The sequence below is a fragment of the Chaetodon trifascialis genome, chromosome 7 (genome assembly GCF_039877785.1).
Source record: "Chaetodon trifascialis isolate fChaTrf1 chromosome 7, fChaTrf1.hap1, whole genome shotgun sequence".
Taxonomy (NCBI): domain Eukaryota; kingdom Metazoa; phylum Chordata; class Actinopteri; order Chaetodontiformes; family Chaetodontidae; genus Chaetodon; species Chaetodon trifascialis.
In genome coordinates, this window is record NC_092062.1 from 30,919,533 (window position 1) to 30,945,573 (window position 26,041).

Here is a 26,041-nt window from a genome sequence, read left to right on the forward strand (position 1 = left end):
TTTTTTTTTTACACACAAATGCAGTCATGAGATGGACCATGAGGACAGCGCCTTCCCCCAGAGGGCGTGCCCCCCTCCTCCCGTTTCTTGGGGGGCACAACGTGACAAATACACACAAAGCAGAGCTGTGAGGGAGACTACATTACCCAGACTTCCATTCCCCTAGAGGGTCGTGCTACCTTCACACACTGTAGGAAATGTGGGCTTTATTACCATGTTAGCTTGTGGTCTGATGCAGTGTTTCCCAACCTTTTTGAACCATGGCACATATTTTACATTTTAAAAATCACAAGTCACACCACCAAACAAAGATGTCACTAAAAGTATATTTATTGAAATATAATGAAAATGTAATCTCAATTTACTCATTTTACTTATTCGGTGTGAAACCTGGGCCTGAACACAAAGCTGCTATTCTTGCAGGAATTGAAGAAAGACACACAGGAAGAGTTCACGTGATTGGTCCTGTAAGCCTTAGAGCAGCAATCAGGTGAAACTGGATAATCTTCCACGGCACACCTGTTAATTTCTCATGGCACACTTATGTGCCCCGGCACAGTGGTTGGGAAACACTGGTTGATGCATACAGCCTGCACCCTATCTGTTTATGACTGACACTTTTTTGGATACATATTGTGTGAATTGTGTGAATATGCTTGTTTTTGTTTCTGTTTGTCGATGCATCTTCAAACTCGGATCACTTTGTCACCAGCGGTAAAACGCGTTTTTACGACGTTTTCAGCGCACATGGAAGGCATCCTGACCTCTCACCCACGACATTACCGACAGTCATGCTGACAGTCATGTGTTCCCAGTAACGTGTTCGAGTGTCACCGTTTACCGGACAGTTAAGCGGTTAGAGGAGCAGCGAGGGAGGTAACAAGCGGTCAGAGCGGCGGAGTTAGCAGCTAACAGCTAGCAGCTAGCAGCTAACAGCTAACAGAAGATGGAGGAGTTTCTGTCGAGCTGCCGCCGTGTCGTGCAGGTCACACACACACACACACACACACACACACACACACACACACACACACACACACACACACACACACACACACACACACAGAGGATGCGTGTGTGTGTGTGTGTGTGTGTGTGTGTGTGTGTGTGTTAGCTTCACAGTTAGCCGCAGTTAGCCCGACAGGCTGTGTTAGCGTGTTAGCTCAGACAGTTGTTTCCATTTCCATCAAGAGTTATTAATAGAGGATGGACGATGTCAAAACATATCTAACTATGTAACTTCCGGTCAGGTACACCTTTCAAAGTAAAGTTCCTGTTTGAGAACTTTTTTTCAAATGATCAAGCTATTAAACAAACAGTAATTGTGAAGGCTAAAAAAAATGTAAAATAACGGCAGAGTAAATGACGATAATCAACATTAAGTGGAATGCATTCATAACAAAATAGTAAAATGTGACACCACTTTCAACAGTGGACGTTTTTTTATTTTAACACATCAAATTCATGAAAAGCAATGTTTTAAATTAATATTTCTCAATGAATTTTGGACAAATCTGAACATTCATATAATAAACCTGCAGTTTAGAATATCAGCCTTCACCTTGTTGTCTTTGGTGTCAGTCAACAGTAGAATTTATGATTTATTAAAGCAATCCCCTCGAACCTTTTCACTTCACTGAAATAGTTTCCTCAGTTTCCATTGATCTGTTGAAGCATCAAACGTTTGGTTTGTGTCTCTGATGAGCTTCTGACTCAGGATCTGACTTCCTGTGTTGGCCACATGTTTGGTCTCGCTGTGATTTACTAAAGAAAATGTGCTTCAGGTGAACTCGGATCAGGCTGGTCCAGGGTTCCATGTGGTTCTCGGGAATGAAGCCTGTGACGTGGACTCTATGGTGTGTGCTTTGACCTACGCTTACTTCCTGTCCAAGGTGAGACTCTGACCAATCAGTGCTGGTGTTTGTCTGCATATCTGGTCTCCGAGTGACCCTCTGTCTCTGTCTCTCTCTCTGTCAGACGGCACAGAGTGACATGCTCGCTGTCCCTCTGCTGAACATCCGTCAGTCAGACCTCGTCCTGCGTTCGGACAACGTCTTCCTGCTGCGAGAGGTCGGTATGTCTCCGGACCTTCTGCTGTTCAGAGACCAGCTGGACCTGCCAGCGCTGCGGCGAGCTGGCCGTCTGCAGCTGACGCTGGTCGACCACAATGTCCTGCCCAGGTATCCGCAAACACCTGTCCAGTAGCCATACACACCTGGCAGGTAATCACACCTGCTCGTCAAGTAGCCACACCCACTGTCCAGGTAACCACAACGTTAAGTCCATTTTTTTAATAGAACAGGAGCGAGAGCAGCTCTTTGTGACAGAAGTCCACCAGGTCCCAACGAGCCAGCAGCTGGTGACGAGGACGAACGTCCTCTTAACCCCAAAAACCAGATTTGAGCCTGAAACGTCTTTCCGAGGCCGAGCCAAAGCACGCTGAAGGCTCCTCATGCCGGTTTTGATTTTCATCTCCAGCAGTCAGAAGGTGCTGCTGACAGCGAGGAACAGAAGTTTGAATGTTTTTCTAAACGAAAAGACTCCAGATGAAAGTCAATCAGCTGGAGAACACAGTGAGCGCCGTCTGATGACGCCTCACACGAGCCCAAGTTCAACAAAAACTGATAAGAATAAAACAAACCGAATACTTTCATGTTCTCTCCAATGCTGTATCCAGGTGTCCTCAAAAAAGCCCATTTATTATATTTATCTACATAAATATCTGTAATTGTAGTGACGCCGTCTAAATTTGGGCCATCTGTACTCATATTTAAGGTATCTGTACTCATAATTTGGCTGTTTATGTTTATATTGAGGCCATTTACATATTCATCACTTCAAACTGCGTAAGATCTCTATCAGCGCTGAAATCCTGCATTTGAGGCGACTCAGCTGCGAATAACTCGCTGATGTCAGCGTGCTCAGCTTTTCATTGGCTATTCAAAGTGTCAGTCATCTTCGTGGTGATTGGAGGGATTAATTAGAGCTCTTCATCGTGGTTACTCTTCATCAGACTGACTGCAGACGTCTTCAGCTCAGATTCAGTTTGTCCTGAAATGTTACTGAGTCCAACACAGGTAACAAGAGGACCGTCTTCATCTGTCCTGCAGTTCAGACAGAAACCTGGAGGGGGCGGTGGTGGAGGTGATCGACCATCACCTGCAGGAGAGAGAGCCCTCCCCCTCCTGTCCTGTTACCGTGGAGATGGTGGGATCCTGTGCTACCCTGGTAACAGAACGCATCATTCAGAAAGCTCCAGAAATCCTGGACCAGCAGGTCGCTCAACTGCTCTACGGTACCTGAACACACCTGACCACGTCCACACACACCTGAACACACCTGACCACGTCCACACACACCTGAACACACCTGACCACGTCCACACACACCCGAACACACCTGACCACTTCCTCAAACACCTGAACACAACTGGACACGTCCTCTCACAACTGAACATGTCCTCACACACTTGAACAAACCTGAACATGTCCTCACACACCTGAACACGTCCTCATACACCTGAACACGTCCTCACACACCTGGACACATCCTCAGAGATAATAGGTGTTAGCTTCTTGTTATTAACTTTTGTATCCCCTTTTACTCCTGTTCATATTTGCTGTACTGTATGTGTACTGTATGTTTCCTGTGTGTCCTGTATGTGTCGTTTATGTGTCCTGTGTGTCCTGTATGTGTCGTTTATGTGTCCTGTGTGTCCTGTATGTGTCCTGTGTGTACTGTAAGTGTCCTGTGTGTCCTGTGTGTACTGTATGTGTCCTATGTGTCCTTTATGTGTCCTGTGTGTGTCCTATGTGTCCTGTGTGTCCTGTATGTTTCCTGTGTGTCCTGTATGTGTCTTGTATGTTTCCTGTGGGTACTGTATGTGTCCTGTATGTGTCCTGTATGTGTCCTGTGTGTCCTGTATGTTTCCTGTGGGTACTGTATGTGTCCTGTGTGTCGTGTATGTGTCCTGTGTGTGTCCTGTATGTTTCCTGTGTGTCCTGTATGTTTCCTGTGTGTCCTGTATGTGTACTGTATGTGTCCTGTGTGTCCTGTATGTTTCCTGTGTGTACTGTATGTGTTCTGTGTGTCCTGTATGTGTCCTGTGTGTCCTGTATGTTTCCTGTGTGTCCTGTATGTGTCCTGTGTGTCCTGTATGTGTTCTGTGTGTACTGTATGTGTTCTGTGTGTACTGTATGTGTCCTGTGTGTCGTGTATGTGTCCTGTGTGTGTCCTGTATGTTTCCTGTGTGTCCTGTATGTTTCCTGTGTGTCCTCTGTGTGTCCTGTATGTGTCCTGTGTGTACTGTATGTGTCCTGTGTGTCCTGTATGTGTCCTGTGTGTCCTGTATGTGTCCTGTGTGTCCTGTATGTTTCCTGTGTGTCCTGTATGTGTCCTGTGTGTCCTGTATGTGTTCTGTGTGTACTGTATGTGTTCTGTGTGTACTGTATGTGTCCTGTGTGTCGTGTATGTGTCCTGTGTGTGTCCTGTATGTTTCCTGTGTGTCCTGTATGTTTCCTGTGTGTCCTCTGTGTGTCCTGTATGTGTCCTGTGTGTACTGTATGTGTCCTGTGTGTACTGTATGTGTCCTGTGTGTCCTGTATGTTTCCTGTGTGTCCTGTATGTTTCCTGTGTGTCCTCTGTGTGTCCTGTATGTGTCCTGTGTGTACTGTATGTGTCCTGTGTGTCCTGTATGTGTCCTGTGTGTCCTGTATGTGTCCTGTGTGTACTGTATGTGTTCTGTGTGTCCTGTATGTGTCCTGTGTGTCCTGTATGTTTCCTGTGTGTCCTGTATGTTTCCTGTGTGTCCTCTGTGTGTCCTGTATGTGTCCTGTGTGTACTGTATGTGTCCTGTGTGTCCTGTATGTGTCCTGTGTGTCCTGTATGTTTCCTGTGTGTACTGTATGTGTTCTGTGTGTCCTGTATGTGTCCTGTGTGTCCTGTATGTTTCCTGTGTGTCCTGTATGTGTCCTGTGTGTCCTGTATGTTTCCTGTGTGTCCTGTATGTGTTCTGTGTGTCCTGTATGTGTCCTGTGTGTCCTGTATGTGTCCTGTGTGTCCTGTGTGCAGCTGCGGTGGTCTTGGACTGTGTCAACATGGCTCCCTCAGCAGGTAAAGTGACTCCTAAAGACGTTCAGTTTGCTGCAGCATTGGAGTCTCGTTTCCCTGCTCTGCCACCGAGGGGCGCTCTCTTCCAGACCCTGCAGAACGCCAAGTTTGACATCTCAGGTCAGTCACAGAAAACTGTTTTCAGGTATTTTACTGCAGTACATGGCAGGTTCTGGTGGGTGAAATGGACCAAACTGTGTCTTGCAGTATGTCTTTTATACCTTTGTGTTGTTTTTAAAGAGTGACAGTTGGATCAGGACAGAAAAAGTAACGCGTCCATTGTATTTGCAGTATTTTGGAGGTACTGATTGAAGCCTGTTAGCATTAACTGCAGTATTGGAATATGAATGACCTTGAAGTGTTAATTGCAAGTTTTTGTCCTCAGGTTTGAACACTGAACAGATGTTGTTGAAGGACATGAAGTCTGTTTCAGGAAGTTTGAATCTTGCCATCTCTGTCCTTTACATCACGCTGGAGGTCAGTCAGTACTGCACGCTGTACTACACAGTCTACTACACACTGTACTGCACACTGCGCTGTGTACTGTACTACACACAGTAATACACACTGTACTACACACTACGCTGCGTACTGTACTACACATTGTACTACACACTGTGCTGCATACTGTACTACACACTGTGCAGGTAAGACTGAGGTTTTGGGTAGGGTTAAGGTTAGGTGAAAACCTGTGCGTGTGTGCGTGTTTTTGTACGTGCGTGTTTTTGTGCGTGTGTGTGTGTTTTTGTGCATGCGTGCATCAGGACTTCCTGCAGAGGGCAGAGCTGGAGGCGAAGCTCTCAGGTTTCTGTCTGAAGTTTGGATTCGACTTGCTGCTGCTGATGACCATCTCCTTCACTGAGAGCAATGAGCCAATCAGAGAGCTTGCTGTGTTCAGCCACAGTGCTACCTGCAGGGAAGAGGTACACACTGCAAGTACACTTCAGAATACTACTGTTGGTACTTGTCGTACTTCCTGATCTCTGGTTCTCGTTCAGTGATGTTTCTTCATATCAGAGTGTCCCTCCCTCCCCAGGTAAGCCTTTACCTTGAACAGGCCCGTAACCCCGCCCTCAACCTCCGGCCCGTCAGCAGCCCTCATCCTCACATCACGGCCTATCAGCAAGGTAAGCTCCGCCTCCTCTGAAGCTGAGATTTACCTGTGTGACTAAAGCAGGAGGAAGTGGTTCAAAGTGTATGGACACCTGTCCGGATCAGACCAACAGGTGACATCAGGGGTCAAGAAACACATGACAGAGAACATCTCAGGCAGACGGGGTCCAACAGAATCGGTCATACACATCAGGTGTGTGGTCATGTGACCTCAGGCCATTTGCAAGTGTCCAGTAATGGACACGACAACCACACGTTTGGACCATAAACAGCAGTTCAGCTGGACTCGACAGTCTGCCCTGACCCCTGACATTGTCTGTCTCTTGATGTCTCACCTGTGCATGTTGTGGCGGAGTGATGTGGCCAGGTAAAGTGCACCTGCATGCTTTCGATCACAGGCTCTTCTTCCTTCCAGGAAACACTTTGGCCTCTCGTAAGAAGCTCCTCCCCATCGTTAAGGACTTCCTGAAGGAGCGGGATGGAGACGGTTGCCTGGGAGACTGTCGCCTGGGAGACGTGGAGGAGGAGGAGTCTCGAGTCCCTCCGACCCCCATGAACAGTCTGGTGGACGGCTGTCCTCTGGATGACGGCCTGCCTCACATCAGCGCTCAGGACCTGGAGGAGAAGTTCAGCAAGATGGCCGACAGAGGAGAGAAGTGACCTCTGACCTGTCAATCATCAGGGTGGCTCTGAGGGCCGTCCGTCCATCCATCTGTCGGCCTGTCGGTTTGTTTGTCTGTCTGTCTGTCTGTCTGTCAGAGAGGAAACATGCGAGGACGAGGATGACGAAGGTACCACAGACTCAGAGAGTTTTTAAGGATTGATTTGATGTCGCAGATTCAAAACATGGATGAAGATTTCAGATCCGCCATGTTCAGTTTTTGCTGATGTCACTTCCTGTAGTGAGAGATGAAACCACAGGCCGCCATGATGTCACAACAGGCCGCTGTGACATCACCGCAGGCCACTATGATGTTACCGCAGGCCTCTGTGATGTCACTGCAGGCTGCTGTGATGTCACTGCAGGCTGCTGTGACATCACCGCAGGCCACTATGATGTCACCATGGGCCACCGTGACATCACCACAGGCCACTATGATGTCACCGCAGGCAGGCGTGACATCACCGTAGGCCACTGTGATGTCACTGTAGGCCGCTGTGATATCACCGCAGACCACTATGATGTCACCGCAGGCCGCTGTGATGTCACCGCGGGCCACTATGACATCATCGCAGGCCACTGTGATGTCACAGAGAAATGAGACAATCCAAACGTGTTTCTGTTACTGTCTGTGTTCAAAGTTCTCCGTTATTGATGATTGGTTGATTTTCTTCTCGATGAATCAATGCGGCGTTCAGGTTCCTGTGAAATGAAACGATCTAATAAAGACGTTTAACAGATCGATGCTCTCTGTGTCAAAACTGAGAATTTTTGGTGATCAAAATAGTTCATTGATTAGTGATTTTCTTTGACGTGAAGGTCACAGAAGCCCAGAGCAGTCTGACCATCAAACAGGCTTTACATAAAGGTTCAAACTGCACTCGTTTGTTTCGGCAGAATAATGTCAAACTTTTTATTTCCGCTCAGTAAAGGTGAAATGACTGAAGGACTGAAGTCAGTCTGAGTCTACAGTCAGGACGAGCCTCAGCCTCAGCCTCAGCCTCAGCCTCAGCCTCAACCTCAGACTCAGACTCAGCCTCAGCCTCAGACTCAGATTCAGACTCAGCCTCAGCCTCAGCCTCAGACTCAGCCTCAGCCTCAGACTCAGACTCAGCCTCAGCCTCAGCCTCAGCCTCAGATTCAGACTCAGCCTCAGACTCAGACTCAGCCTCAGCCTCAGCCTCAGCCTCAGACTCAGACTCAGCCTCAGACTCAGACTCAGCCTCAGCCTCAGCCTCAGATTCAGACTCAGCCTCAGCCTCAGACTCAGCCTCAGCCTCAGACTCAGCCTCAGCCTCAGCCTCAGACTCAGCCTCAGACTCAGACTCAGATTCAGACTCAGACTCAGACTCAGACTCAGACTCAGACTCAGCCTCAGACTCAGACTCAGCCTCAGCCTCAGCCTCAGACTCAGCCTCAGCCTCAGCCTCAGCCTCAGATTCAGACTCAGACTCAGACTCAGACTCAGACTCAGCCTCAGCCTCAGACTCAGACTCAGACTCAGACTCAGACTCAGCCTCAGACTCAGACTCAGCCTCAGACTCAGACTCAGACAAAGTTTATTGGTGAACACTGGATGAAATTTCGTTGCAACAGGCTCAGCACAGGGTTAAAAATATTTCAAACACACACACATACATATGCATATGTGTGTTTATATATGTGTGTATAAACTCTGATATATACAGCATGTTACAATAAGCAGCAGAAGACACACTGAGGTTATCTGTCAGTGAAGAGTGACCTGAGGTGTATCACTGGAGTAAAAATGCTTTTTCACAGTCCAGCGGTCTGATGGTCTTGGGGGGACAAGCTGTTCCAGAACCTGGTGGTCCTGCACCGGATGCTTCAGAACCTCTTTCAGAGGCCAGCAGGGAGCCCACTCTGGTGGGGGTGTGAGGAGTCCCTGATGATGTTTCTGGCACGGGACATGCAGCGTTTAGGTGTGACGTCCTGAATGGACGGAGAGATGCCCCAATGATTTCCTCTGCTGTCCTCAACGCTGTCCTCATATTCTTCCAGTTGGCAGCACTGCAGCCTCCTGTAGAATGTAGTGAGGACGGGTGGGGGCAGGTGGGCTCTCCACAGGTGTTGTGCCCTTTTGACCAGTGACACGTGTTCGCAGACCAGGTGAGGTCATCCGTGATGTGCTGCTGACCACCTGGGCTGGTTCGTCCTGACATCCACAATGATCTCTTTGGTTTTGTCCACGTTCAGGATCAGGTTGTTGTCTTTGCACCAGCCCACCCGCTGCTCCACCTCCTCTTTGTAGGCTGGGTTGTCGTCGTCCCTGATGAGGCCCACCTGGCTCAGGTGAACCTGAATCTGATCCTGACGCCGTCCTCAGTCCGAGTCTAACCAGACCACTGCATGTTACTGCCACCTGGTCTGTGAGCTCATGGTTTGATCTGGATCACAGTCTGTTGCACCTGCAGCAGCCAGAAGTGATGTCACAGTGTTCACCTGTACGTCAGAGCAGCCCGGTGAGAAGTGAATGCTCTGCAGGTCTCGACAGACCAGACTTCCAGGACGTGGTGAAGTCCTGTTTAAGGATCATGAAGGCTGTGGCCGCGATGGAGGACGAGTTTGGACACCTGCATGTGATGTCACTTCCTGTATATGTCTTGACATGTCACACTGTCCTCTGTCCAACACTTCCTGCTCATATGTCACAATAAGTGTTTTAAGGAAGAGACTCCACCACTTCAGGGCTTTTATTGTGAAACACACAGGAAGTGATGTGTTTGCAGCAACAGGAAGTAATAAGAGGAAGTGAAGAGTGTTTTCTTTGAAATGATTTGTGGGCGTTTTGGGCTGATCTGTTGTCTGCAGGCGCTGCAGCAGCTCTGTCCTGCTGACCTTTGACCTCCGTCACATGCAAGTCCAGTGTGGAGGATTTAGCACCACCTGCTGCTGAGGATGGAAACTGTAACCCACTGAACACTTGCCTCGTCCTCGTCTGCAGACTCAGTGTTTGCTCTGTCCCCTCTGGGCTCCTGTAGAGACACGGTGGACTGTGCTCCCTCTGTGGACACAAATACTCTGAGGAGACAAACAGACGTGAGTATTTCTATCAACGAATCAGCTGTTCGTCCCATCGTTGTCTCACTCAATAGGAAAAAATATGAATTATTACCGACGATGATGACAATGACGATGAAGATGATGATTAAAAATGTAAATTTTTGTGAATGAAATCAGGGAAATCTGTTTGAACAGACCATCAAAGTTCAGCTGAAGCCTTAAAGTCGAGTTTTGTCTTCATACAGGTGAAGATTTGAAGGTCAGAGGTCACCGCCTGTTTGTCGATTGAAGGAGCGGTTCACCTTCATTTGAAGCTTCACGTCGTCTCACCTTTAAGATCTGAACCTCAAGGACGAGAAGTGTCACAGGAAGTGCAGACAGATGTCAACGAGGACGTGATGTCCACATGAAGGACGGCGCTGTCTTCAAACGTTTCAAAGTTCTGATATCGAGTTTTTCACATTTTTGACTTGAAGTTAAATTTCAAAGAAAAGATTTTTGAGACGAAATCGACCTGAAACGTTTGACTTCTTGGTCAAAACTTGTTTTTTCTGTTTCGTGTCGAAATGTCAGACAGAAGCCAAAAATGTGAATGTAGAATCCAGATGACGTAAAAAAGGCTCAACGGACCTTAACAAACGTGAGGAAGCTAAGAACTGACCTTCAGACCAGGACCAGCTCAGACCAGGACCAGCTCAGACCAGGACCAGCTCAGACCAGAACCAGCTCAGACTAGGACCAGCTCAGACCAGGACCAACTCAGACCAAGACCAACTCAGACCAGAACCAGCTCAGACCAGAACCAGCTCAGACCAGGACCAGCTCAGACCAGAACCAGCTCAGACTAGGACCAGCTCAGACCAGGACCAACTCAGACCAGAACCAACTCAGACCAAGACCAACTCAGACCAGAACCAGCTCAGACTAGGACCAGCTCAGACCAGGACCAGCTCAGACCAGGACCACTCAGACCAAGACCAACTCAGACCAGAACCAGCTCAGACCAGGACCAGCTCAGACCAGAACCAGCTCAGACTAGGACCAGCTCAGACCAGAACCAGCTCAGACCAGGACCAACTCAGACCAGGACCAACTCAGACCAAGACCAACTCAGACCAGGACCAACTCAGACCAGAACCAGCTCAGACCAGGACCAACTCAGACCAGGACCAGCTCAGACCAGGACCAGCTCAGACCAGGACCGGACCTGAAAGCCAGGTTCTGCCTCTCGCTGCTGGCCTTCTTTCTGTGTTTTTTTTCTCCGTCTTCTGTTCGTTTTTCGTCTTTTTGTGAGACGCTGAAACACTTGAACGGCGCTGATGAAGTTTTTTTACTTTGAAGTCAAAATGAGAGAAATCGAGTAAAGTTTTGGATTATTTCAGTTTGATTAACAGACTGTCATCACTTTGATGGAGCATAAAATGTTTTCTAACATTTAATCTGCGTCTTGTTGTTGTTGTTGTTGTTGTTGTTGACGTCGTAGTCGTAGTAAAACTCTTCATGTGCTGCTGGGCAGTAGGACCCTGAGGGCACCCGGCACTTCCTCCTGAGTTAAACACCTTCAGCAGCTGATTGGTTAATATTAATGAAGTCAGAGTGAAGCTGACCTGCTGCCTTACCTGTCTGCGCAGAGCAGGTGAGCACTGACCAATCAGATGGCAGCTCTGCTGTGAAATGCAGCTGAACCTGTCCGACAGAGAGGGAGGGAGGAGGAGGGCGAGTCACACTGAGTCAGAGGAGGAACTCCGACAGAGAGAGAGAGAGAGAGAGAGGAAGAGAGAGAGAGACGCTCGGAGACGTCCAGACGCTCACACATGCTGGTCAGAACACAACGTGACATCACTGTGACATCATGAGCTCCCCCGCCGGGCACACGGGCAAGTTCACCGAGGACAGGTACGCTTCAAACATTGACAGACCCTCTGTGTGTGTGTGTGTGTGTGTGTGTGTGTGTGTGTGTGTGTGTGTGTGTGTGTGTGTGTGTGTGTGTGTGTGTGTGTGTGTTTCCTGTTCCAGCACAAAGAGGAAGTTTCATTTCAGTTGGTGTTTTTGGTGCAAGTCTTCATTCTTCCAAATGGTCAGTGAAGGGGTCGCTATGGTGCGTTCAATGTTTCATTGTTTCTGGTCGGCAGGAAGTGATGTCCACTGACTTCCTGTGTCCTGGTACAGTCCAGGTCCAGGATGAGACCCGCGTCAGTAAACTGGTTCAGTTTTTTGTCGCTGAGGTTTTTTTTACTTTATTTGTCTGATAAGTTTAAAGTTTCCAAAATGTAGAAACATTCAGATTTGATTCTGATTCTTCTTTAAACACGTTCAGCATCTTGAGTCTGCTGCCATCCTGTACATCTGTTCAAGGCCTCACTTCAGGTGTTTCATCAACCTGAGTTCAGGTGTTCATACGGAAAGCTGTCAGGACACTTTTCAGGCCAGAGCTGCTTCCACTTCACGACGTTCAGACTGATTTTAGTACCTGATACGTTTGGTTCATCGTCCTTTCTGCTCAACCTGAAGTAAAAATGATTTGGTACAAAGAACATGTGACCACCTGAATCCTGCAACCTCCTAAATAACTGATGCCCTTCTTCAAGCACACCTGGATTATCCTGGAAACACCTAAAGTTCTGTTGGAACATCTTCAGTCTGAAACACCCTGAAGATGCCCTGGATCTGCCTGAAGCACTCCTGATACTCCTCAAGCACTCTTAGGGCCTTCTGACACACGCCTGGAATGTCCTTAAGAACCTTGGAACCACCTTGCGCATTCATGGAACCTATTCAAGCACCAGTGGAATCTCCTCAAGGACCTCTGAGCCCCTGTCATTAACCATGTAACTGTCTGGAATACTGAGCAAGCACCCATAGAAAAGTCTAAAGATCCAATCCAATCCAATCCATCTTTATTTATAAAGCACAGTTTAAATAAACTCAAGGTTTCCAAAGTGCTGTACATTAAAAAACAAACAAACAAACAAAAAAAACAATAAAATAAACAATAAAATAGACATTGAAACAGAAAACATAATAAATAAAGGGTAAAAAAAAATGTGCACATAAAATAAACAGTCTAGGTGGTGTTAAAAGCCAAGGAAAAGAGGTGCGTTTTAAGAAGAGATTTAAAAGTGGCCACGGAAGAGGACTGCCTGATGTGCAGCAGCAGTTCATTCCAAAGCTTAGGGGCGGCAGTAGCAAACGCTCGGTCCCCTCTGAGCTTCCGCCTTGTTTTGGGAACCCTCAGGAGCAGCTGGTCAGCTGACCTGAGGGATCGAGTAGGTGCGTAAGGGTGCAGAAGCTCAGAGAGGTACACTGGGGCAAGGCCATTTTGGGCTTTAAAAGCAAATAAAAGAATTTTAAAATGAATTCTAAAATGGACGGGTAGCCAGTGGAGTGAAGCTAAAATCGGTGTAATGTGCTCAGACTTTCGAGTGCCAGTTAAGAGACGTGCAGCTGCATTCTGCACCAGTTGCAGACGTGCAATGGAGGACCCGCTGACCCCCATGTAAAGTGCATTGCAGTAATCAAGCCGAGTGGTTACAAAGGCATGTATTACTGTTTCAAAGTGCTGTCTGTGCAGAAAGGGTTTAATTTTAGCAAGTTGTCTTAGCTGGAAGAAGGTGGTTTTTACCACAGCTTTAATCTGGCTGTCGAACTTTAGTTCCGCGTCCACTTTTACCCCCAGATTATTAACAGTGGGTTTGGCGAACTGCGCCAGGGAACCCAGGTCGACTGGGGAGGTCACGGAAGTGCCACCAAAGACAATCACTTCCGTCTTGTTCTCATTAAAATTTAAAAAGTTTCGAGCCATCCAAGCTTTGACGTCATCCAGACAATTTAGAAGTGGCTTAAGTGCAGAAGAGTCAGTCTTTTTAAGGGGGACATAAATCTGGCTGTCATCCGCATAACAATGAAATAAAATGCCGTGCTTCCTGAGAATGGACCCAAGTGGAAGAAGGTATAAAGAAAATAAAAGTGGGCCCAACACTGAGCCTTGTGGAACCCCGCAAGAGAGAGGAGCAGTGGAGGACACAGAGTCACCAAGGCCGACACAGAATGACCGGTGTGATAGGTAGGACCTGAACCAAGCCAGCGCCTGACCCCTGATGCCCACCCACTGCTCCAGGCGAGCAATTAGGATATCATGGTCCACTGTGTCGAAAGCAGCAGTTAAATCTAAAAGGACAAGAATAACTGAGTGACCAGAATCAGTAGCTAAAAAGATGTCATTAAAAACCCTTAAGAGTGCTGATTCTGTGCTGTGCAATGTTTTAAAACCAGATTGGAAAATTTCAAGAATGTTGTGGTCATTAAAAAAGTCAAAAAGCTGAGAATAGACAATCTTCTCTAAGATCTTTGATACGAAAGGCAGTTTGGAAATGGGCCTAAAGTTAGCCATAACAGTGGGATCCAGTCCAGGTTTTTTAATCAGTGGCTGCACAACTGCATGAGTCAAAGACAGCAGAACAGGGGAGAAACACTGAGGGGTCAGAGGCTGACCAGCAAGATCCCTGGAACCTCCTGAAGCAACCTGGAATATCTTCAAGCACCCTGTAACATCCTGTCTGTCTTCCTCCTAAGAACCCTGAAACCTCCACAATCACTCATAGAACTTCCTCAGAGACTCTGGAACCTCCATCGTCAAGCACCTTAAAATCACCTGCAGCCTTCTCTGGTACCTGCTAAAGAACTGTCACCTGGACACGTAAGAACACCTGTAAGAGTTCAAAGAGAGAGCAGTTATGGATTTTCCCAGTCAGACCCTGAAGGTACCCCCCCCCCCCCCACTTGAGGGCAACTTTCTGTTTCTTTATCTGTCACCTGAACACACAAACAGGCACACAGGTGTGGTCACTCGGGTGGGTGTGTCTCAGCCTTCTGCTTCAGTAACAACAAACAGAGGAACAATAGAGCCCCGCCCCTCCGCGGGGCTCAGTGAATGAGCAGAATCAGAGTCGTCAGGCGAGTTTGTTCACATCATCGGATTCAGATTTTCTTGGAACGACGAGCTAATCGCTGGATCAACTGCATGCTAAACTGAACGTTGTTACCTGCTGACAGCTGAGAGTCACCTGACTGCATCTGTTTGTTGAACAGGAAAAGCAGGAAGAATTTTGAAATGGCAAAAAAATGAATGGAGGCTGCTTTGGAGCACAGGAAGTTTGTGATGAGAGTGTGTGTGTGTGTGTGTGTGTATTACTCATGTTATGAGGACATAAATCTGTTTACACAGTCACATTGTGGCGACTTGCCTGACTTGTGGGGACAACATGCAGGTCCCCCCAGGTGGGCTGAGTTGTTCTGGAGGACGATCGTTGCCGTCTCTCTTCAGATTTTCGTCCCTCCTGATTCAGCTGTTCCAGTTTCTGTCTGCCGTCTGTGAGTGTCCTTTAGTTTAGTGTTGGAGATGAAAACATGGAAGCTGATCATGGAAGCTCACATTAAGAGTCAAAGCAGAACACGTTCAGCAGTGGTGGAAAGTAAAAGTACTTGAGTATAATTTGAGGTGTTTTACTTGACATTTTCCATCTTATGCTACCTCAAAGGTGTACTCTGTGAGTGTATTATTACAGCTGTGTAGTGGCTAACTTTCCATCCACATATATATATGTGATTAATTAATGGATCACTAACTGTAAAGACAACAGTTGGCAAAATGCTTCTTCCTGCATGTAAATACGAGTCATAATATCACATTCATGTGATTTGGAACAATGTCCTGACCTCTACTACGTGAACTTCCATCCATCCATCCATCCATCCATCCATCCATCCATCCATCCATCCATCCATCCATTTTGTATCCCTTTTGGGGTTGCGGGGGGTGCTGGAGCCTATCCCAGCCGTCAACGGGTGAGAGGCGGGGTACACCTGCCGGTCACCAGTCGATCGCAGGGCACAAACACAAAACCCTTCACACACACACACACACACACACACACACACACACACACACACACACACACACACACACACACACACACTCACACCTAGGGCAATTTTACAGTCACCAATCAACCTAATGAGCATGTTTCTGGTCTGTGGGAGGAAGCCGGAGAGAAGCCACGCATGCACGGGAACAACATGCAAACTTCACACAGAAAGGCCCGACCCAGGAATCGAACCAGCAACCTTCTTGTTGTTGGGCACGCGCACTACCTGCTGCGCCCCTACGTGAACTTTTTAAAAAATATTTTTCTTTATTAGACAGTTTGTCAGACACGTCTGACTATGTTTTCCATCTCTGACAGTCAGAGATCAAAGTGATTCTGAATTCTGATCAAATATTTGTAGCTTGAACTTGACACACCTGTTCGTTCAGCTCGTCTCCCTTCAGCAGCTGAAGTCCGTCTGAGGAACCAGGACACTTAATGGAACTGAAGTCCATCTGAGGAACCAGGACACTTAATGGAACTGAAGTCCATCTGAGGAACCGGGACACTTAATGGAACTGAAGTCCATCTTAAGAACCAGGACACTTAATAGAACTGAAGTCCATCTGAGGAACCAGGACCCTTAATGGAACTGAAGTCCATCTTAAGAACCAGGACACTTAATGGAACTGAAGTCCATCTGAGGAACCAGGACACTTAATAGAACTGAAGTCTATCTGAGGAACCAGGACACTTAATGGAACTGAAGTCTGTCTGAGGAACCAGGACACTTAATGGAACTGAAGTCCATCTTAAGAACCAGGACACTTAATGGAACTGAAGTCTGTCTGAGGAACCAGGACACTTAATGGAACTGAAGTCCATCTTAAGAACCAGGACACTTAATGGAACTGAAGTCCGTCTGAGGAACCAGGACACTTAATAGAACTGAAGTCCATCTTAAGAACCAGGACACTTAATGGAACTGAAGTCCATCTGAGGAACCAGGACACTTAATGGAACTGAAGTCCATCTTAAGAACCAGGACACTTAATAGAACTGAAGTCCATCTTAAGAACCAGGACACTTAATGGAACTGAAGTCCGTCTTAAGAACCAGGACACTTCATGGAACTGAAGTCCGTCTGAGGAACCAGGACACTTAATGGAACTGAAGTCCATCTTAAGAACCAGGACACTATCACTGAATCCTGTCGTGAACTTTCACCTCAAACTCTGCTTGTTAATCTGTTTTGTTTGAGTCATTTATTTTCGACTGAAGGCTGAATGTCATGTCTGAGTCATAGAAACCTGACGTACTGAACCAACCTGTTGGTCTTCCTGTTGGTGGGCCTCCATATAAATGTGCTGCTGCTGCTGCTGCTGCTGCTCAGGTGTTGGCATTTATTCTGTTTGTTTTGTCCCTCCAGGGCTCCTGTAGGGGCCTCAGTCCCCCCCAACATCCAGGACATGGAGCTGAGGGAGGAGTGGCAGGACGACGGCTTCCCCAGGTCACACTTCACCTTTGACCTTAAAAACAAAGTGAACAGAAAGCAGTTTGAGACAAAAGCAGGATTTTACTTCAGTGTAACTGATGAAGAGTTTGAGGTTCAGTGATGAAGAGCACGAGGCAGACTGTAAACACGATGATCAGATTTCAACCTCTCAGGTGTAAACGATGTTTCTTCAGTGCTGCTCGTCTTTTATTTGCCTTCTCGTGTTTTAACCTCGTGTAAAATGTGTGGAATAACCCTTTAACACAAACTCATAGCCTCTTGTATTTGATGTTTTCGGTGGCTGGTGGTTCAGGCCTCTCCCAGAGGATTGTGGGAGTCCAGGAGAGACAGAGAGCCCATCAGGTGGCGAGCAGCGACCAGGTGACCCTGAAAATTCCTTGTTTTTCTCCCAAATTGATTTGCTTCCTTCAAAGTCTTAGAAAACAATGAAAAAGAAACAGGTTCAAAAATGTTTAAGCTAAAACGAGTTTTCAGAAGGTTGTAGATTTGATTCCATTGTTTGAAGAGCATCACAGTGATGTCACATTCAGTCTTTAACTGGTGCATGCTGGGTTCTTCCAGAACATTTCAATTTGAAGATCTAAAACGTGGTGTTTGAATAAGAAGGCTCGAAAGAATCCCAGTCCTCTGTCAGTTTAGCTTCACTGTGCCGCATTTCAAGCGCATCTCCACATCCAGACTCCAAATGTCCTTCCTGTGTGTGCTGGATGCCTTCAGCAAACCACTCTGAAATGTCCCTGTGAGACAGAAAGGACAGGTGCATGCAGGTGTTCTTGAAACAACAGCAGGTGGAGGTGCAGCTCAGGGCGGAGGTGAAGATGCTTTTTTCAGTTTTCTTCAGTTTCACAGTGATCCAATGTGTGCATCCACGAGTACACTGCTAACATTAGCTGCTAACAGGCTCAATGTGAGGACTTGCACAGCTGTCTGTTGTTACCTGTGACCTTTGACCTTACCTTATAGCTGTGTCCTCTTCTTGTTTTGCCCCACCCCCCCATTCAGTCCCACCCTCCAGCCTCGCCCTATCAGGAACAGTTGGAGGCGGAACTAAGAAGCGTCTGGTGGCCCCGTCTCTCAGTGTCACTCTGAGCTGCAGAGACTCTCGCGACCCGAGCAACGATGGCTTTTCTGCTGCTGCGCTGTCGGCGACACCAGACGAGACACCGTCTCTCGACATCAACCTCGAGGCCCTGGAGACGCCCTCTGGCAGCGAGACTGGAACCCTGCCAGACAGCACGCACGAGCTGGAGTGGGAGGGTGAGACAGGCTGAGAGACATGCCATCTTGGCAGCTTGTACAGACAGAATGAATTCAGCCACACCACAGGACATACATCTCAGCTGACCTCTGACCCCTGACCTCTCTCTTACAGATGACCTCCCCCGGATGGCAAGGGGCAGGTCCGGGGCTGTGGCCAGGAGCCCGATGGAGCAGTCGGAGGGTCTGATGGAGTTGGACCAGGTGGACAGCAGGGGGCGCCGTTGGAGGAGGTTCTGCATCTCCGGACATGAATATCACGTCAACATGAGCGTCCTGGAGCCGTACCTCCAGGTCCTGTCACATGGAGGTCAGAGGTCATGAAAAGGGTGTATTGTTTTGTCCACTCCCCTAAAAGTGTCAGAGAAAGCTTAAATTGAGCAGTTTGAATATTACTCCATTTTTAAACGTATTATTATTCCAATAAGCGTGTCTATCGATACATAAGAAGGACATGTTGTTGTTGTTGTTGTTGTTGTTGTTACGCTTCCTGGTCAGTGGCTGCAGACGTCATGTTTTCAGGTTGTCCATCTGTCCATTCTCATCACTCTTTGAGGGTATTTCTTCAAAATTGTCAGAAACGTTCGTTTGGATGAACGGCTTAGATTTTGGTGGTCAAAGGTCAAAGGTCACTGTGAACTCACAAAGCGTGTTTTTGACCATAGCTCAAAAATTCAGTGTTAGTTCTGGGTGAAATGAAGTGATGACATTTTCTATCAAAAGGTCAGCGTCACTGTGACATCATCATGTTGTTCTGTCCATCAGTCAGGACCTGAAGGACAGACTGAGACCATGTCGCTCATGTGCTCTGATCCTGAATCAGTGTCTGATGGTGCAGATCTTCTGCTGTCGTTGAACATGTGTGAAGCAGTTTGACAGTCTGCAGCTTCTCTGCAGCAGCGTCCATGTTTGAGGCATCGTCGTCCAGCAGAAGCTGATTGGTTGAGCTGATGTTGATCTTCAGGTGATTGTCGTTGCTCTGTGTGAAGAAGCTCTCTGTCAGTCCTCTGTCCTCCTCTGGACAAACAGTCTCTGAGTGAAGACAGCATGTCTCTACCTGGACATTAGTCACTGAATCATAGAGAGAACTTCATTTCACCATCGAACACACTTTACCTTTAATGAAAGTCTTCACTGCAGGTATTAGACGGGTGTGGACAGACCTGATGGAAGCAGCAGCTCGACAGGTTGGTGAAGGTGAACAGGTGTGAGGTGGTGATTCTGGTTTTCTCCTTCACAGTACAAGTATGACATCTAAAGTTCCTTAGTGGAGAAAATGGGATGTCAGGGTGTGCAGACTCAAACACTGCCAGTAGGAATGGGTCGGCGTCGTGGCGCAGTGGTGCAGTGGTGAGCACCTCACCGCACAGTTAGAAGGTTCTGGGTTTGAAGCCGCTGGCCTTTCTGTGAATGTTCTTCCTGTGGAGACTCCAGTTTCTCCAACCATCAAAATATGCGTTCGCTTCCTTCTCCGGCTCCAGCTAAGTGCTGTCTGTAACACACCTGTATGTTTTTATTAATGTAAAGACTTTATGTGTCCAGATTGTTGGAATCAAAATGTCAGATGTTGTGGCTCATAATATCAAACTGTGACTCTTTCAACTTTCAACTTTATTTATATAGCACTTTAAAAACAACCAGAGTTGAAACAAAGTTCTGTACAATTTATAGACAAAACAATAAAGTGGAATAAGATAAATAAAATAAAACAGGAATAAACACTAAAATAATTGTTTTATTGTTTTTAAAAACTATTAAAAGCAATAAAACAATAAGTAAAAACAAACCATAAGACGCTAAAACAAGAGCGGAGTCTCATGTGGAGTTGAAAGCCAAGGAATAAAAGTGGGTTCTAAGGCGAGTTTTAAAAACTTCTGTGTGTCCGCTGGGTTGTTAGGTTACTATGGAGATGAGATGAACGCCATCATCCTGTTTACCTCCTGCTACCTGCCGGAGAACACGGTGGAGGACTACGAGTATGTCATGGACAACCTGTTCAGGTGAGCTTGCTTTTGTGTGTTTGGGATTTCAAAGACTTTTCTGACGCTTTGTAGGACATCAGTCAAACAGAACATGACGGCCTGCTGATCAAACAAACAGATCATTGTATTAAAGTCGATGGGTGCTTTTCATTACGTTGAATTGTGCCTCCTCGTCTCCTCTCTCCTTCGTCGACCCGGAAGTCGTTTCCCCTCCGCCATGATGAAGGATCTTCCAATTGCTTAAAAGCACCCGAAGGAGACGAGGAGCGAGGAGAGAGGAGGCTTCTGAAGGAGATCAGAGTGAGGATACACCGGTGTATCCTACGAAGTCTTTATTATTTAAGGGGCGTGTCGTATGTGGCACACGTTTGAATCATGGCGGGAGCAGGTAAACGTCATCAGTAAGTGACGTCACTTCGGACTGACGCTGTGGAGCGAGGATTTTTCATTTCGGAGTTTCGTCTCCTCCGTCCTCACGTCCCTTCCTCGCATCCCTCTTTCATGTCCTTGCTGGGTGGAGCTAAGACGCGAGGAGAGGAAGCGAGTGGAGGAGACGAGGAGACCAATTTATGGAATGAAAAGCACCCGATGAGTGACACCACAGCAGAGGAAGAGGAAGGGGAAGAGGAAGTGAAGCAGAGACTGAAAGCAGCCGAAGTGGAACTGATGGTTAAACACAGATGAAACACAGTCTGTCGTGTTTGTTTAGTTGTTTGTGTGTGTGTGTGCGTGCGTGCGTGCATGTGCGTGCGTGTGTCCGTGTGTTCCTGCAGGTACATCGTGGGGACGTTGGACCTGATGGTCTCAGAGAACTACCTGCTGGTCTACCTGTGTGCCATGGCTCCCAGAAACAAACTGCCAGCCATCAAATGGCTTCACCAGTGCTACACGTCCATTGACAGGAGGTACAATAGTTTTATTCACCAGGACAGCTCTGTGGGGTCATAAGCATCAGAGAGGACAGCTTGTTTCCATGGCAACGGAGGTGTTACTTGTGTCCCGTCTCTGTTCAGGCTGAAGAAGGACCTGAAGGGGCTGCTGGTTGTCCATCCTGCCTGGTACATCAAGGCTCTCATCACGGTGGTCAAACCCTTCATCAGGTCTGCAACACACACACACACACACACACACACCTATCTCTGTTTACCTTGGTCACTATAGCAACAATGGGTGTGAGAATGAATAATGCAAGGTGGACCCCACAGACTTGTCACGATACAGCACTCACATCCACCTAGAGACCACTGTATGTCACCGTAACAACCACCTCATAAAACACAACCATCACTGCAAACACCCTGAATACTCTAGCAACCACCCAGTACCCACGACCATGTGCTGAGGCCAACCACCCAGTACCCACGACCATGTGCTGAGGCCAACCACCCAGTACCCACGACCATGTGCTGAGGCCACCAACCACCCAGTACCCACGACCATGTGCTGAGGCCAACCAACCAGTACCCACGACCATGTGCTGAGGCCACCAACCACCCAGTACCCACGACCATGTGCTGAGGCCAACCACCCAGTACCCACGACCATGTGCTGAGGCCACCAACCACCCAGTACCCACGACCATGTGCTGAGGCCAACCACCCAGTACCCACGACCATGTGCTGAGGCCAACCATCCAGCAACATGCAGGCCACGGAAACCTTCTGAAATGCCCCAATAACCACTTAAAGCCTGAGCAACTGCCTGGGAAGCCACTCAGAATCAATCCATTCATTTTCGTTTGCTTATCCAAGGAAGTTCAGATCCTCCTGGAGGATTCCATGGTGGTCCCAGGCCAGATGAGATATATTGTCCTTCCAGAGAGTTTAGGGTCTACCCCAGGGCACCCAGGAGGCATCCTCATCAGATGCCTGAATCACCTCACCTGGCCCCTGTTAACACAAAGCAACAGTAGCTCTACTCCAAGCTCCCTCTGGATGTCCAAGCTCCTCAGTCTTTCTCTAAGGCTGACTCCCACCACTCTATGGAAGAAACTCATTTTTGCCTCTTATACCCCACTAAGTAACCCCTTGCCATGCTACACAATAGCAACCACTGTGAAAATGTAAAGGCGGACCTAACTTGTTAGCAACCAGCTGCCAGCTACCAATGCCAAACTCTGTAAATATAAAGAGTTACTGTGTTACCAGCCTGCTAGTAACCGGATATCTGTATGACACACAGCAAAATGTCTTCATAAAGTTTCTGTCGAATGACTTTCTATTGCCCACAGTGAGAAGTTCGGCAGGAAGATTCGGTTCATCCAGAGTCTGCAGGATCTGTCTCAGGTCATCCCCACAGATAGGCTGCAGATCCCAGATGCAATACGCCAGTAAGAATCCCGGTTCTACTGACTCTGCGCTGACTCTACTGTCGTTCTTATGATCCTTGACTTCAACCAGCACTGTTCCATGATCTGGTTCAAGCATCTATTGACACTCACTTTCCCTTTGCCTCACCTGGCTCCTTTATGTCAGTTCACCTCACCACACTTCATTTTACTTTACTCTTGTCTGTAAATTACTGATGCACTGTGTTGATAAACCCTCTCAAATTCAGGCTAGATGAAGAGTTCACTTCACTTCCCTGTCACAGCACTTTGTAAACTTATCTTAAGTTAAATTAGAGATGAACCCTCTCGGCTTCCAGTCCCTGCTCTAATCTCCTGCAGATTTGGGGAACTCATTACACCTCACCAAACTCCACTTGCCTTAACTTCACCTCACTGCTAATGTTTAGTTAAATAACTGATGAACCTTGTCTTGTGTTCCTGCAGCTTTGATGAGAACTTAAACAGATGACAATCACGGACTGAGAGTTTGGCAGACTGGATGGATCTTCAAGGACAAAGTCATCAGGATTTCTATGAACCTGCCAGATGACCTTTGTCCTCTTTCCTGTACAGTAAAAAGGTTTATTTATACTGTCTGTCTTTGAATCAGGGGAAGGTAAGTTAAACATCTGGTTGTCCTGCAACTTCAGACTCATTTCACCCCCAAACTGCTCAGAAAATTTGCTGGATTCTACTGTTGTTACTCTCCTGATAGTCCTGTTGCTGTCGGGACTCCTGTTCCTGCTGGGACTCCTGTTTGTACTATGACTCCTGTTCCTGCTGGGACTCTGGTTTCTGCCAAGACTCCTGTTTGTGCTGGGACTCCAGTCCCTGCCTCTGTCAGGATTCAGGTTCTAGTCGGGACTCCTGTTCCTGCTGGGATTCCTGTTTGACTATGCCAAACCAAACCTGATGACCTTGGAGACCCCTCAAACTTTTTTCCTCCTTTTTCACACCATGTCACATTCCATTTCTGAGCTACGTTTGGTTGAAATGTTGCTTCTAATTTTCCAGCACTGCATCACACATGTGGGTGATTTGTCTGTCATCACTGAACACTCAGAGACTCCACCCCTCACCTTGTGTTGAGGACAGGTAGATGGAGCTTGGTATAACAGCTGGGAGGAAACATCTCATTCTGAATCTCATACTCCCTGTGGATCTGATCTGTAGTCTGGAGCTGTGGTAGAAAAAGACTGTGTGTCTTTAAATGAACATGCTAGCGTAGATATAAGCAGGGACACCGAGTACTGAACAAGCTGCAGCTGTGTTGAAAATGAATAAAGTAACTAATGTCAGTTGGAGGCATTTTCCTTTAAAGTTCTGGAGTTTGGGTTTATTGTTCACCATCATCTCAAATATATTTAGTTTGAAGACAGAAGTTGAAGTTTTTTTCATTCGCTTCAATTGGCTGGTTTGATCACAGCAGCTGAACATGAACAAGTAAAATAACAGCACATTGAAGCAGTGTTTTACATGTAGCTGTAATAAAAGCACTGATTTAACCTCCTTAAAAGTTGTTTTTCACATCTTCAGACTATAAAACTTTTTTAAGCCTCTTCAACTTTTTGTTTTCACCTTGAAATTTATTCTTGAGTTTTTTTTTTAATATTTTTTTTTATCCTCCTCTCTGAGTGTATCTCATATTTTGCTTTCCCAGCTCTTCAGACTCCATATTTTTATTTTAAGATCACATCATTCTTCACATCTCATTTGTTAACACGCTGTTTAACTGACAGACTGAGGCTAATGCTAATAGGTCCCAGGCTATGATACCATGCTAACAGACAGAGGCTAAAGCTAACATGTCCCAAGTGAGGATATCATGCTAACAGACTGAGGATAAAGCTAATGGGTCCCAGGTCATGATACCATATTACCAGACTGAGGCTAAAGCTAACCAGTCCCAGGCTAATGTGGTATGAAAAGCTCATTGGTGTTATGTAACTACTGCTGTTACTTACTACTGTATGTAGTTTGCTTGTTAGCAGGACATGCTAAATGACAGCTTATGTTAGATAAACAGAGTAGCATGGTGGCACAAGTGGTAACACTGTTGCCTCACAGCTAGAAGGTCCTCAGTTTGAATCCCGCTGTGGGCGCTGGTGGTGTGTCCTCCCCCATGCCTTCAGTGCCTGCTTGGGGAAAAAAGGGGGCCTTTCTGTGTGGAGTTTGCATTTTCTCCCCGTGTTTACCCGGGGTTTCCTCCTTAAATAACCGACACTAAATACATGCAAGAAGATCACCACCTGACCAATGGTAACGCCAGAGAACTGGTCCCCGGGCGCCAGCGGCAGCTGGCAACTGGCAGCCCACCGCTCCTGGTCTGCCGCGGAGGATCGACAAACCAAGGATGGGATAAATGCGGAGAGAATAAGTTCACGGGAAGCATGGCGTGTAGTGCAACTAACTCTGTGTGATGTGATAATAAAAAGTATGTTTCTTCTTCTTCTTCTTCTAATTGATTCTATTTTCCATTCTGGCTGTGAACTACTTTGCCTCCACTCAGGGGCGGGGCTTGTGGACAGGCAAGCCAGGCAGTTGCTTGTATCCCCCAGCAACTAGGGGGCCCCTAACCCTCGCCACTTATTTACAACAACGATTATTGATAGGCCTTGGCTTTCAGGGACCTCTGTTGGTCCCTGGACCTCACTTTGAGAACCACTAATATATTTTTTCAATATTCATCTCAAATGTCCCAGAATTTGTGTACTTATGTGTGCAAAAAAACAATTTTTTGCAGCGTGCATGGGTGGGGTGGGGGCCCCAGGGATTTCTTGCTTGGAGCCCCAAGAGACCGGAGAGACACCACTGCCTCCAGTATGAACATGGCAGGTAAACACAGGAGAAGCTAACGAGCTAAAATCACATTTGTGTGAGTCTTTGGTTCATTTCTTCACTGAGGCCACACAAACAGATATTAATAGACGGTTTATTGTTGTTGTCCTGCAGCAGCTGGACTCTGAACCAGTTTCTATTCTCACTCTGATGACTCTACTGTTCGCTCTGCCTCTTATTTATGGCCCGCCAGCCACAGCCCGCCCCCCCCGCGGCACGAGCCGGCCACGCATCCTCTCAGCGCTCTGATTGGCTACCTTCGCCCAAAAAGTCCGTGCTCACCAATCATCAAGCTCCGTGCTCCGCGATCTGCATGCGCACCCTCTGAGCACCTGCTGGTCCGTGAGA

At 47.2% G+C, this 26,041-nt stretch overlaps 2 protein-coding genes across 3 annotated transcripts; both read left to right on the forward strand.

Annotated features, from left to right (window-relative positions):
- The first annotated feature begins 825 nt into the window (after positions 1-825).
- prune (prune exopolyphosphatase) lies at positions 826-11,345 on the forward strand. The gene is made up of 10 exons (XM_070967081.1): positions 826-985; positions 1,785-1,892; positions 1,978-2,180; positions 3,111-3,295; positions 5,071-5,229; positions 5,495-5,586; positions 5,874-6,032; positions 6,146-6,236; positions 6,638-9,943; positions 10,153-11,345. The coding sequence occupies exons 1-9, from the start codon at positions 947-949 to the stop codon at positions 6,880-6,882; spliced, it is 1,281 nt and encodes a 426-aa protein (XP_070823182.1). The 5' UTR covers positions 826-946; the 3' UTR covers positions 6,883-9,943; positions 10,153-11,345.
- On the forward strand, positions 10,736-25,303 carry bnipl (BCL2 interacting protein like). 2 transcript variants are annotated; one of them, XM_070967082.1, is made up of 10 exons: positions 14,992-15,058; positions 17,201-17,281; positions 17,580-17,647; positions 18,290-18,544; positions 18,660-18,854; positions 20,442-20,544; positions 21,300-21,431; positions 21,540-21,626; positions 22,757-22,855; positions 23,300-25,303. In XM_070967082.1, exons 1-10 carry the CDS (start codon positions 15,033-15,035, stop codon positions 23,322-23,324), a joined length of 1,071 nt encoding a protein of 356 aa, XP_070823183.1. In that variant the 5' UTR covers positions 14,992-15,032; the 3' UTR covers positions 23,325-25,303. The 2 variants fall into 2 exon arrangements, with proteins under 2 accessions (XP_070823184.1, XP_070823183.1); XM_070967083.1 differs by lacking the exons at positions 14,992-15,058; positions 23,300-25,303 and adding an exon at positions 10,736-11,803 and having other exon boundaries at positions 22,757-22,859.
- Positions 25,304-26,041: the final 738 nt, after the last annotated feature.